Source organism: Bombyx mandarina, chromosome 04 (genome assembly GCF_030267445.1).
Source record: "Bombyx mandarina strain Sakado chromosome 04, ASM3026744v2".
NCBI lineage: Eukaryota > Metazoa > Arthropoda > Insecta > Lepidoptera > Bombycidae > Bombyx > Bombyx mandarina.
The window spans coordinates 7,842,840-7,856,894 of NC_143211.1; the positions used below are offsets into that span (position 1 = coordinate 7,842,840).

Sequence of the window (14,055 nt, forward strand, 5' to 3'; positions counted from 1 at the left end):
ACTCTGTACTAATTACTAATAAACGAAGTTTTATCATTTAAAATTCAGATTATTAGTAATATTCTCATTCTTTATAAATATGCTTTAAAATAAAGAATATCGTAGCTATCCCAACAAAGTTATTTCAGCTTCTCAAACCGGGAGTGTTGCTAACACTGGCTCTAGCAAGAGCAGTACTTCGATGGATCGGGAGGATCCGTAATGACGTGCTTAGGGCCGACTTTTGTAGTTTACCTGAATATTTGACAGACTTGGATTTAGCTGCCTTTGATTTTATAGGCCTCAATTGTTTATTTTCAATTCTGTTCACAGGTCGTGGTGGTATGCGTGTTGCGCTAAGTGTCACCAAGAAGACTCCGGGATTCCTTCGTGGGAGCCTCCACACTGGCAGAGAGTATGCCCATACCCACTATGCCCGTCTTATCGAACATTTGCGCAAACTTTATCAGTACTCCTTATTGGTAAGTTTTATCTATAATAAAATTATTTATTTAAACACATTGCGTGTCGTTAAAAACTTTCATGTATTTAATTTGCATAAAATGCAGCCGGAAAAAACAACCTATGTTGCTCAATACACAGGGACTTGTTTTAAGAACTCATAGTAGAAAGTTATGATGTTGACACACATGCCTTCACATGAAATGCCTTCGACATACGCATTCGTTTCACTGCGTAATTGTTATATTAGTTTTCTTGGTGCAATCTAGCACTCATAGTTTTATTGTTCTCCTCATAGTAGTATCGGCATTCTTGATTAATCTCGAGATGTCTGTGTATTTCCCAAAAACTGCCACAAATTATGCTGAGGAGGCTTAAAATATACCGAATTTATGTACAATACCTTTATGTATTACCTTGATTCTTACTTATTTATGAATGATAATTTAAAAAGTAAAGGCACAGTTTTATAGCTGAATTGAAAAATTAAACATATATATATATATATTTTTTTTGAGAGTTCGTTCTATATCGATGTAAGGTTAACTAATCTAATATGATTACAAAGTTCTAACAATAATAAACTAAGAATTAAATTAACAAACAATATAATTAATCGGATTAAAAAAAATGTGGAGTTTTAACATAGCCACGTTTATTCGCTTATTTAATTGGTTTTCCTAAGTCATATAATATATCATGAAAAACGTACGTCCGACGAAGGATATTTATTTCATAACGAGCAGAAATTGATTTAGTCCTTAAGTATATTTTAAGATGACATGCAATTTAGAAAAGAATTATAGCTAATAATGGTTGTTATAAAGATTTCTTATTTCGTCTCAAGGTATTATGGTTTGGGTAACGATATGGATCGTGATGGGCGAGACGGCGGCCCCCGGCGGCCAACTCTTCACGCTAGCCGTGCTCACAATCGCCGCGTACTTCGGTGGATGGATCATGATGAAAGTGACCACTCTACCCGCACTAATAGGAATGTTATTCGTGGGATTACTATTAAAAAACATCGGCTTCGTAAACTTTGGCGAGTCATACCAACACGTAGCTTCTTATATCAGGTAATACTAAATATTGCTAATAAAAATAATAGCATTATTTCTAACCCGTTTGCTCTTTATTTCGTTAAATTATAACTTTATTAAACTTAAAGTATTTACTAAGGTAAATAATTAACAGCATTAATTAGTGTCTTATGTCAATGCTCTCTTATTGGAGCGATACAATAATGAAGATGAATAATTGAGCTTCCTTCCTTGTCAAGTGAAGCAGTCTGTTTCATTTGAAATGTTAAATGAGCCAATGTATGAAACCTAATCTATACAAATAAATAAAATTAGAGTGTCCGCTTACAATAATAAAATAACCACTTTTTTCTAAATACGTAAGTATGTATACCACAGTACATATACCAAAATATATTTTTTTTTTTTTTTGTCTGTCTGCCTGTCAGTCTGTTTGTTTCGGCTAATCTATGGAACGGCTGGACTGATTTTGACGAGACATTCACTGATAGGTAGTTGATGATATAAGGAGTAACTTAGGATACTTTTTTAGACTAGCTTCGCCCCGCGGCGTCACCTGCGGTATGACAATAACCGCAGGATTCAGCTATCAATAATAAAATTTAATGTTCCCGAAGCTAGTAATTTTATAAATATTAATAAGTTACGGATTCAATTTTTACGAGTACCGATATATCTGTACCGTTGCAAGCGCCATGGTCCCGAATAGACTCAGTATGTAAGAAAAGAACCCGCTAAGCCGTTGTACTATAAAACTTAGAACTCATGTCTCAAGGTGGGTGGCATTTACGTTGCTGATGACACTAGATAGCCCGGGAGTTTGTCCACCTACCTAAGCAATAAAAAAAACGAAAAATAACAGCATATAAGTCTATTATATATTACCGCCAAAGTTTTAAACCGTAATGAATATTATAAACGTATTGTTGAATTAAGAAATAAGATTAATAATCAAATTATGAAATGTCAAGGTATTGTGACTTTAGCAAAATTCTTTAAAACTGCAACCGTTGCAAGTCGATTATACTCGTAGTCAACAAATTCAGTCCATTAAAACAATTAATACATTCAAATAGATAAAACATTTATATATTATCTTCACGTTTTTTTTTTGTTTTTAATTTGCAGAAAAATAGCGCTTACAATCATTTTAACTCGTGCTGGTATGGACCTGGATCCCGTGGCTATGAAGAAATACTTCTTCACCGTAATCAAGTTGGCCTTAATACCGTGGACCTTTGAATTCCTTTTGTGTGCTGTGCTGGCATACTTCTTCCTGGGACTACCTTGGGTTTGGGGTGAGTAAAATACTTAATACAAAAAGCCAAATACTTACACAAATCACAAGAAAAAGAACATAACATTGAAATATCGAAATAACTTATACACGTTTGTTCACTTGTATTCATAACATTAATTCAGTTACAATCGAACAGCACACATTATTAGCTGTATTGATGAATTAGATAAATTTGTTAAACCACTTTAAATTCTGTGGAAAAAATTAATACGAAACGGTTTTTTTTTATTGCTTAGATGGGTGGACGAGCTCGCAGGCCACCTGGTTTTAAGTGGTTACTGGAGCCCATAGACATCTACAACGCAAATGCTCCACCCACCTTGAGATATAAGTTCTAAGGTCCCAAGTATAGTTACAACGGCTGCCCCACTCTTCAAACCGAAACGTATTACTGCTTCACGGCAGAAATAGGCGGGGCGGTGGTACCTACCCGTGCAGACTCACAAGAGTTCCTACCACCAGTAACAACGGTTGCGTCATTGCCATTTTTCTATTGAAATTATACTTCGCTTAACAGAGCTTTCTTGTTAAATGTTTCCCATATGAAATATATTGCTATGCTCAATATTTCATCTTAACCAATCTAATACTTTCTGATCCTCATTGATTCATTCAATGTAAAATATTTTCAGCTTTTCTTCTGGGCTCTATAGTAGCGGCAGTGTCCCCTGCTGTTATCGTACCCTGTTTGTTCCGTCTGCGCGGTAAGGGCTACGGAGTATCGAAAGGCATCCCGACGCTGGTGCTGGCAGTGTCCGGAGTCGATGACGCAGCCAGTGTTGCAGTATTCGGCATTATATCATCGATTATGTTCTCCAATTCGTCGATGACCATGAATATTATTCAGGTAAATTAAATCTTACGTTTGCAACACTACGTAATCCGAACCATAATGTAATCAATTTTCATTAGTTCTTTAAAAATAACGAGATATATCCGTACCTATGTGAAATCTCAATTGAAGCGGATATGCGGTTAACTGCACAAGAAATTAGGAAGTTACACATGAAAATATAGTTTTACAATTAAAAATGGGCGACAGCTTTTACTGGAGACAGTAATGCCCATGTTTTCTAATGTGACACCTGCAAATATAAGAAAGAAAAAAACTACAAAATAATATTATAATTCGAATATCTATAACTATTCTTGTGACTAAGTATTTCTTCTGAAATATCATAATATTAATCTTCATTAGCAAAAAATATTTTTACATTTCAAATAATATGCTTAATATATGAATACGATTGGCTATTAGGCAACAACAGTTTCCCACAAACTAAGCAATTTTAAGAAGCTATGTATATTGTAGTCGTAAAGTGACGTGTAGTCGTAATATTATTTAGTATATTTAGTATATAATTAAAATTTGAAATATTATAAAAAAAAGATATCAGACCTAGCCACCGCACAGCGTTATAGGAATCGAAGATATCATTATCATCGTCGTTTTCTATTTCAAAAGCTTAAGGACGAGTAGATTTTCGATTTTCGATGGTACGATTCGATAGTAATTTTCGAGTTCTAAGTAGAGTTTTCTCCCTTGCATATTATTTAATGGCGAGGAATTTAGTAACTGAGACCCTAGATAAAAAACGTTTTAATGAGTCATGTCAATTAATTCAATGATCAAGATCAGTTCGTTATCTCGTTCGCACGCTAGCGATAATTTCATAACCTTTTGTAGGTATGTAGGTCACTGGTGCCTTATGTAGCGCTCTAAATTTTTTGTTACTAAGCGCTTGAATTCCCTAACTTTCTTTTTGACTTTAATGTATGATTTAGTCTTTTAGGTCTATTAGGAATAGATTCTTTGTCAGTATCTTCGGAATCGTCCTTCCCAAAATTACTAGATATTCTGGCGCCTTAGTAACAGAAATCAACATAATTACTTAAGTGGGCCACGTAGAGGACCGGTTACCAACCTGGCTATGAAAGAGGAAAACTGCAATGTCTATAAATTTTTATGATTCACTTTTTCCGTCATCGCTGTTTTTATCTTATTTATTTCTGAACAGATTCCTAAGTTCTTTTAATTTCTATTTTAGACTTTGCTAAATGCATAAGTGTGAAAAAATTTAAGATTTTAAGAACATTTGAATTTCTTTGAGATAACAATTACAATAATTTCCCAATACTCTTTCGTGATCAAAAATACTTTTCAAGCGTGGCCTCGGTCTTATCAATTTTAGAATTTCCTCAAACGCTATTCTGTGTTCATATGTCAACTTAGAGTTTCGTTTCGTCATATTGACATTCAACGATATGTTACAACGACCTGAACGTAATAATTCGTTTATTTTAATTAACAGAATGAATAATGAAACCTTTTATCTTTTTAACCTTACTACTGACCTTTATTAAAATTTAATAATATATAACATGCTAAGTTTTCATTAAATGTTTATCTTAGTTCTATGATTATAAAATGTTTTCAATGAATACATATTGTTTCGAAGTCCTAGATTTTCGATGAACAAATTTACAATTACTTGGTTGAAATAGTTGATTGTTATTTACAATATTTGAACAATGGTTCGAAAAACTTCCGAAAAGGTGACATTGGTTTTGTTTGAAAATATTTTCGTATATTAAGACTAGATTATGAAAAAATTGTGGACTACTTGTCCTGAAGATAGACATGATCGTCAATATTCACAGTAAAAACATTTTTGGTAAATACAATACATTGTACGGATCACCGTACTTATTGAAAATCTAGCACTGCATGGGATAAAGACAAGAAAAACAGTTTATGGCATAATAATAAAAACAATAATGATGCTTCAATCTCATACATAACGTGAACAATTTAGGACCACGTTACTGAGTTTATTTAATTATAAGTTTAAATAACAGAAACTTTTTTGTAAACGAAATACTTGATAAGCACATTTATGACAACAAAAGAAAGACGAAAATATTGATTAAATGTAAAACTCAAACTAAAACACAAAATCTCTCTACTGTTTGTCGAATTCTTGAACTTTACATTGATCAAACTCAACAAAATAGCATTTAAACATTTAAAGTTATGAGATTAGGTCATTCATGGCTATGCAATAATTTTACCTACATACGTTAAATGATCTGGGTAACGCAGAACATTTTTAGCTGGGATAAACGAATAAATTAGATATTTGGGCACCAAAGCGGTTTCACATTTGGAATTTTTGTATACGTCTAAACTATACCAATTGTGTATTCACGACAATACTCAGGCCTTAAAATTTCTCAATTTAGATTAGAAGATTCCACAAATCAACGTTTTAAATTATATTAAAATTTGAATATCAAAGGCAAAGTGCATTAAAAATTTGATTTTTTTTAACTAGTTGATTATCTTTTTTGACAGGGTCCACTTAGTGTATTCGGTGGGATCGCCTTTGGAGTCCTGGCCGGATATATGGTGAAGTACATCCCAGAACGCAACGATGCTTTCTTGGTTCCAATACGTGTTTTACTTCTTCTCGCTGGAGGCCTCATGTCTGTTTTGGGTTCTGAAGAGATCGGCTGGGGAGGTGCTGGTTAGTATTTCACAAAAACCTACACATCTTTTTTACAAATGCTCTACAATCCTCTACCCCAAAACTTTTGCCGTGTGTTACTTCCCTGGAAACACACAAAAACTAATAGAAATGCCCAATCACTAATCGACTATATCACCAGCATCATAAAATTTAAAGTCAGTTGTAAAGGCAATAAACAGCTCGAAAATCAAGTGTTTTCTGTCTTCAATCTGTCTCGGAACGTGATGTAGGAGAGACGATCAAAAATCTGAAGTGGACAGGTCTCTGGAGCGGGTCTTCCTATGGGGTGAATTGAATTTGGTTCAATTCAATCTGTTGAAGATACAAGCTTTTACACGTTCACTGCAAATAAGGACCCTTTCATTTGACTCCGTACAGAAGAGGGCCGTTGAGATTTTCGAATTTCTTATTCTTACGGATCGCTTGGAACCTCTGGGTTTACCTGGTTTTCTCTATGTTTAATACCGTACTTATCCATGGAGAGTACTCTAAAACATTGTTTGACACGTTTCTGTCATCCCGTTTTTACCATAATACCGCCTGCCACCGGAGATTTCATTCAAGCTACCTAGAACCACAGCGTTATTTTACAGTACATTTCCAGATAACTTTTTTGCCAAGAATAACCTATATAGCTTTGAAATATAATGCATCTCTCCACGGTGTTGTCCGAGTTAATATACATGCTATTCTTCAATCGAGGATTGCAGAGAGTACTTAGTTACAGTCAGTAGCTTGGCTGTGCCCCTTGCATTACTGACATCTATAAGCGACGGTAAATACACAGTCAAGTGGTCTTCATGATCCTCGTCTAGTTACAGTGGCAATAAAAAAACAACATTGAGATAACATTATGTGGTGGAAATGACGGAATTAAGGTTTCATAAATACACATAAGAATTTTCTCGAACATTTTTAGCAATTACGAACGACTTCGTTTATTGTATGTGTGTGTGTATGTTCCAGAATATGGACGTTAGTAGGCAATTAGTATATATAATAAATTAGAGAATATTTTTTCAAATCTCTTTTCAGATTTCACCCTACAAGTTTATTGTCCAAAGTATTTAAAACTTATGACTTAAAATTACAGGAATAATTAATTAACTCATTAATTTGTTTATGTATACTATGTAGGTCCTCTTGCCGTAATTGCTTTCGCATTCATCGCATGTAAGAACTGGGTGGAACTTGGCTGGGAACTTGAAGACAATCCCGTCGCGACGGCTTTCGAGATATTCTGGATGTTCTTTGAACCTATGCTTTTCGCTGTCACTGGAGCACAAGTTGTTGTACGTAATGTTATTCACAAATAATATCTATTATGTTAAAAGAAACGTTAATAAGGCCTACCGTCTTATTGGATCAACTGGGAATGAGGCGCTCGCTCCTGGCCTTTTCATTTTTCATTATTTTATTTTTTTGTTATTTGTATTTTTGAATTGTTTTTTCCTTTATTGTAAATATTTTTATTTATTTAAAAAAAAGAAAATATTTGAAAAAAAAACCAAAAAAAAAGCCCGCTGAGTTTGTTTCGCCGGTTCTTCTCAGGACTGTGGCTTTTTTTTGGAACCGGTGGTAGAGTTAACATTGTTATTTGTATTTTGACATTCAACAAGTGTGTCATACTGACATCTAAGTTGAAATAAATGATTTTGAATTTGAATTTGAACTTGTTGGACCACTAAAATGGCGGATGAAAGGCGATTGCATGCAGCAGAGATGCGAATGTTGCGATGGATGTGTGGAGTAACGAGAATGGATAGAATACGGAATATGTTAGAGGAAGTCTGAAAGTGGCATCTGTACAGAGAAGTAGAGAAGTGCGCGTTTCGGATTGTATGGACATTTGATGAGACGAAATGAAAATGAGGTTGATAAGAGAGTGTTAACTATGAATGTGGAAGGACATAGAGGAAGAGGTAGACCTAAGAAGAAATGGATGGATTGTGTGAAAGACGATATGGGTAGGAGGGGAGTGAGCGAAGAAATAGTATATGATAGAGGAGTATGGAAGAAGAAAACATGTTGCGCCCACTCCAGGTGACTAGGAAAATGGCAGGAGAATGATGATGATGTTAAAACAATAGACTAACGATCAATGTATATTTATAGAAAATTTATGTTGCAATTTTTTTTAATTTCAAGATAGCAGATCTGGAGCCTCATCTAGTTTTAGTGGGAAGCTGTATACTTGCCACATGCGTTGTGCTGCGAGCGATGGTTACCAGTGTCTCTGCCATCCGCAGTAACCTTAATATGAAGGAAAAGATATTCGTCGGTCTGTCGTGGATGGCTAAGGCTACAGTACAAGTAAGAAACAACAATTCTAAAATCAAGACCCGAATATTATCTACAAAAACCCCAAAAGATGATTCTCTAATCTATTAACTGTCAAACATACAGCAACCGTAGTTTGGCCTTCTGCATATTTTTGATAAATACTTATATTATAAAGATGAGTTGAAGTATAATATTTGAAGAGTTTCGCTTAATCTGTGGCTATCTTGTCTTCAACATTTCTTAATATAAGCTGCAGTGTTCAAGCTATAATATTCATGGACCCCTTCAACATACTGAGTTTCTCGTCGAATCTTGTCAGTGAGTCGCGATTCCGATCCGGTGGTAGATTCAGCGAAGTACAGCTCTTGCTAGGGCTAGTGTTAGAAAATCCTCCGAGTGTGAACCCTGTGAGCTCACCTACCAGTACCACCGCGCGTATTTGGAATAGCACCTTAGACTACCAACAATTAGGTAGGAAAAAAAAAGAAACTCGACATCTAAATCCTAAGAGAGCCAGTCTGTAGTATCTATGAAGCCATCTATATAGCCATCTATGAAGTAAATAAAACAAATATATTACTACACCCTATTTATGAAATAGTTTTAATAATAACTATATAATTTTAATTGACTTGAAATTTCATAGGCTGCATTAGCTCCGGTTGCGTTAGACGAGATAAGGAAAATGGCGGGAGCAGAGGGACCCGACCCTGTGCTTATGGAGTATGCAGAAACAGTCATCACTGTCTGCATCATGTCGATCATCATCACTGCCCCTATTGGAGCCATCGTCATAACACTGGCTGGACCCAAATTGCTCTCTAGAACATCAAAGCCACCTGTCTTGGAAGGTAATTCTTGTGAAATTCATGTTGAAAACTATAAAATAAAATATCACACCTAAGTAAAAGTATAATAATATAAACAACGATTATTCATATAAGTGTGTTTAGCTTATAGTTTTGCTTTATCATGGTACTTTACAAAAATATAACTTTACAAATTACTTTTCATTTGTCATTAATATCATTTTTGATTGAGGTAAAGACATAGCTGGTTTTGAATACATTCTGAAAGCTTTATAAAAGCCATAACCTACGTAAGAAAGTCGTTTTAAGTTGATTTAAAGTAACTTTAGTAAGTTAGAAAGCATAACATTAAAGTACATCTAGTGTATTTCTGCCGTGAATCATGCATTTCTCTTTGGAGAATGGAACAGCTGTTATAGAATGGTTAAACTTCGACTTCATGTTTGAATATTGGCAACAATAATCACGTTGTTATATCTATAGACTCCAATACTTACAAACTTAAGATCAACAAAACAACAAATTAAACATTTTAACAAATTAAAATGATTTTAACAAATTAAAATGATTTTCGTAGAAACACATGATTTATTGTTAGGCATAATATTATGAACATTTCATTAAATGAGTTTGTATGGATTCAGGATGGCGTCGATCCCACCGTCCGTCTATTCGCGACATATCGATCATAGACGAGGAGGAGACCGCGGAACGAGACGCGGAAGCGGACCTACAACAATCGTCAGAAGCCGCGGCTCCATCGCCCTTCGTACCACCTACCATTACGGTGCAGCCGATCCATCGCCCGTAAACTACTTCCCCATATTAGAGGCAAAACGTCAGATATCCGTCATTTCAATTTGTGTACTGCAGTCTGCCGTTGATTCTGTGTTGTGGACATCTAAGCGTAAATTTAAAAAAAACATTTGTTTTTATTCGCGGTAGGCAGCGGCTTGGCTCTGTCTCTGGTATTGCTGAAGCCAATGGGCGACGGTAACCACACCATCAGGTGGGCCGTATGCTCGTCTGCCTACAAAGGCAATAAAAAAAATAAAAAATAAAATTCAGATAAAAAAAAAAAAATTCTAAAGTACGTAAACAACTGACTTTTTGGCTCTGATGGTCATATTATGGTAGAATGAATAAAGTAACTTAGAAATTGTAAATAATTCTTCAAAGATCAAACCGAAATTATAATCGCGTTGGGGCATAAACAAACCCTTATGATTTTCAAAATCTAGCCTAATTAATTCAAAAATTACAACAGAATTTTGTGAAATCCGTTTATTACGATATAATGGTTAATGTGCGGGGAACTACGAGTATAAGGTTAACGTAGCCATTGACAAGAAATAGCAAACAAAATTCATTAGATTTCAAACATCACGTCACGTTTACTTACTTTAACTAAACATAAACACATCGATAAAAGGTTATAAAAAAATCTATTTTTTGTACTCCTTGTGATAAATGTATACTTAATGGCTTATGTGAGACCACGTCTTCAGTTTGGCTTATTGGACGTTAATTACTTATATATAATAGAAAACTAAATAGGAGATATATTCAATTAATAGGAGATAATAATTGAAAGTATTATAATTTATACATAGAATTTAGCTTCGATCAGTATTCTTATTTATACTGTACTTATGTAATTTAGTTTTTAGTAAGTTTATAAGCTTTCGTACGATTTTCTGGTAAAAACATTAATAATTGATTTGTCACAGTCGTTGCTCAGTGCTAATATTCATTCACGTACTTAATCTGTATATTATGTTTTGTATAGACATTCCTAGGCTTAGCTTATATGAAATATTTGTATTCAATTCAAAGTAAAAACAAATTTAATCTGTGGCCTTATATTACATTATTTTTTTCATTATTGAAATATTTTCTAGTAAGTAATGAATTAAGCTTTAACCAGTGATATATTTTGGGACCAACATAATTTCAAATGAACTCGTATGTAAGAAAGTAATGTGTCTAATTAAAGTAAATTAATGGCAAGATTTAAGAAATTGTCATAATCCTAATTACCTAATTATTTAAGGCTAATTCAGAATGTATATTTGAACAGCAATAAAACTAAGAGATGATGAAAGTATATTTTATTTCTTATAATGCATATCCTTAAACAAATTTAGTATTTGTCCATACTTATTTCTAGTTTGTCTACTACAACTATTATGATATTAAAGTATTTACTGACACAGTAAATTTTATGATTACTAAAAGTATATTCGTACACATTTCGATAATATATTTATAAACACATAAATGCGATTTATGAAAACAGAAGACAATCGACTTCATCAAAATTTACATTAAATAAGAGATTGTTTAAGTAAATGTTTTTACGTGGACAGCGAAAAGCTAAATTTCTAAAAGTTAAAGTAGGAAAGAAGTAAAAAAATTACACATATGTATGTATATCTATCATCATGTGCTATTCGAAAAGTATTTTGCTTTAGACGAGTACATAAAACATTGTGTGTATTCTGTAGACTAAATTGATTTTATTTGAAAATTGGTAAACATATATACAGCACACGCGAGACATATATTTGTTAAGAATTAATATTTGGTCGGATCGTGCCATGTAGTGTTCCTATTTCCTGGATAATAGAAATGGTTCTGTTCCACATTACCATTATATGGAGGCTGATTGGGAACGCTAGGGTAATATGAATTGGCTAACCTAAACGTGTTTGGTCCATTCTGACCCGGATATTGATACTGTTGAGGGGAGTTAGTTGGAAATGTGCTGTTAAAATTCCAAGGTTGTTGATTAGGATTGTATGGAATATTTTGGCTATTCCCAGTGAACCCATTTGTAGGATTTTGCCCATTATTTTGTGGCCAAAGTCCGTAATTTGTTAAATTCGTATTGCCAGAATTTCCTTGTTTATAATAGGGATTATAAGGTCCTTGCGCTGGTTTATAATAAGTTGGTGTTGTGCTAGGATAGTTATAATTCGTAATGTTTTGTTTATTAGTAGACCAAGAAGGATTATAATTTGGGGTAGGATAATTAGGATGGATTGAATGAGGGCGGTTCGTACTGTTGGAATAATATGGCCTAGGACTGTGGTTAAGCGACGTATTATAGTTATAGGTTCCGGAATACGGAGGCTTAGGGTAGAATCCAGCATTATTAGGCCGATTATCATAATTTGACGAATTGAAAACACCTAAATTTCCATTTCCAGGCTTATACAATGGATTGTGTGGTCCTTGTGCTGGATTATAATAGTTATTATGTTGATTTCCAGAATAATTATAAGGATAAGTATAATTTGTTGATTGATATGTCGGACCATAAGGTGATTGACCTCCTTGTGGATTCCTTATATTACCAATAGTCGGATAGAGAGGAACTCGAGTTGAAAAAGGATTACTAGGAAAATATCCCGGAACTGCTTGCCTGACGGTTCTTCTAGGAGCATCGCCTGCTGTGCTTCTGTAGTGATGACGTGAAGAAAAATCATTCGCAACTTCATCCTTTAATGTAGAACTTTTTAACAACTTCGTCATCAGTACAAGTACTGTAGGGCCTTCAGTAACATCTCCTTTCTCCGGCAGTGTTGTCTTTAAAGCACTATTGACTGGTAATTCCAGCAAATCAGTGTCCACGCTGCTGCCATCGACATTTTCATTAATACAACTTCCACCAGTTATCACGAAAACAACTAACAACACAAACGGTTTAAACTTCATCTTGATTATGACTAAATTCAATTCGTAGCTCTTACGGTATTTATATTAAACGTTAAGTAAATAATATGTTTTGCGCGTATATACGATAAACTTTGGAACTTTATTATCTTTAAGACGTTACTTGAATATAAACGAACGTTACTAGATGATAAATCTAGAAGTAAAATATAAAATAACCTTGAAAGAATGGATTTAATTTTTAATTTCATTTAAAATAAATACCTAATTAAATAACCTCATATTAATTTCTTTTTTGTATCATTGATCAATTTTGTATCATTGTTTATAAATTATCAATATTTTTGTACGGTTTTGAATATTAACATTTAAAATAAGTACGTTACACCGGAGTAGAATGACCTTGAACAGGAAGAGATGGTATGGGATATCGTGAGACGTGTCAAGTCAGCCCCTCCAACATTACTGGTGGTAGGACCTGTTGAGAGTCCGCGAGGGTAGGTACCACCACCCTGCTTGTTTCTGCCGTGAAGCAGTAATGCGTTTCGGTTTGAAGGATGGGGCAGCCGTTGTAACTAACTAACTTAGAACTTATGTCTCAAGGTGGGTGGCGCATTTACGTTGTAGATGTCTATGGGCTCCAGTAACCACTCAACAACAGGTGGGCTGTGAGCTCGCCCACCCAGCTAAGCAATAAAAAAAAAATTAAAAAAAACATTACATGACGATCACGAGCACTCTGTCAAGAGTGACACTATTGAGAAAAAGAAGTTACTGTATTTTCTTGCGCTTTATTTAATGCTGCTTAATTTTGTTATTCTCCGTTTGTTGTGATTTTTTAACAAGTACACTATTAGGTTATAAAACTTTATTTATATATTTCTGAAATACAAAATTATTCATTTCGTTTTTTATACGATAGTAAAAATAAACTTTAACCAAAGTTTATTTTACTATTAAATATTATAACT

At 34.0% G+C, this 14,055-nt stretch overlaps 2 protein-coding genes across 6 annotated transcripts in view; one reads left to right on the top strand and one right to left on the bottom strand.

Annotated features, from left to right (window-relative positions):
• LOC114251779 (sodium/hydrogen exchanger 9B2) overlaps positions 1-10,489 on the top strand; it is a 68,005-nt gene extending 57,516 nt beyond the window's left edge. For all 5 annotated transcript variants that reach the window (XM_028186162.2, XM_028186163.2, XM_089740260.1 and 2 more), the window contains 9 exons: positions 313-461; positions 1,289-1,520; positions 2,613-2,782; positions 3,417-3,631; positions 6,140-6,311; positions 7,452-7,606; positions 8,463-8,627; positions 9,244-9,448; positions 10,051-10,489. In XM_028186162.2, coding sequence (XP_028041963.2) covers positions 313-461; positions 1,289-1,520; positions 2,613-2,782; positions 3,417-3,631; positions 6,140-6,311; positions 7,452-7,606; positions 8,463-8,627; positions 9,244-9,448; positions 10,051-10,217 — 1,630 coding nt within the window. In that variant the 3' untranslated portion in view covers positions 10,218-10,489. The remainder of the gene's footprint in view (positions 1-312; positions 462-1,288; positions 1,521-2,612; positions 2,783-3,416; positions 3,632-6,139; positions 6,312-7,451; positions 7,607-8,462; positions 8,628-9,243; positions 9,449-10,050) is intronic.
• A 1,013-nt stretch (positions 10,490-11,502) lies between these two features.
• LOC114251780 (uncharacterized) lies at positions 11,503-13,159 on the bottom strand. The gene has a single exon (XM_028186165.2). It carries the CDS (start codon positions 13,124-13,126, stop codon positions 11,984-11,986), a length of 1,143 nt encoding a protein of 380 aa, XP_028041966.2. The 5' UTR covers positions 13,127-13,159; the 3' UTR covers positions 11,503-11,983.
• Between the last annotated feature and the right edge of the window lie 896 nt (positions 13,160-14,055).

What these genes read in the sequence shown, in the direction of transcription:
- LOC114251780 (XM_028186165.2), bottom strand. Translation starts at nt 13,126, where the DNA reads ATGAAGTTTAAACCGTTTGTGTTGTTAGTTGTTTTCGTGATAACTGGT.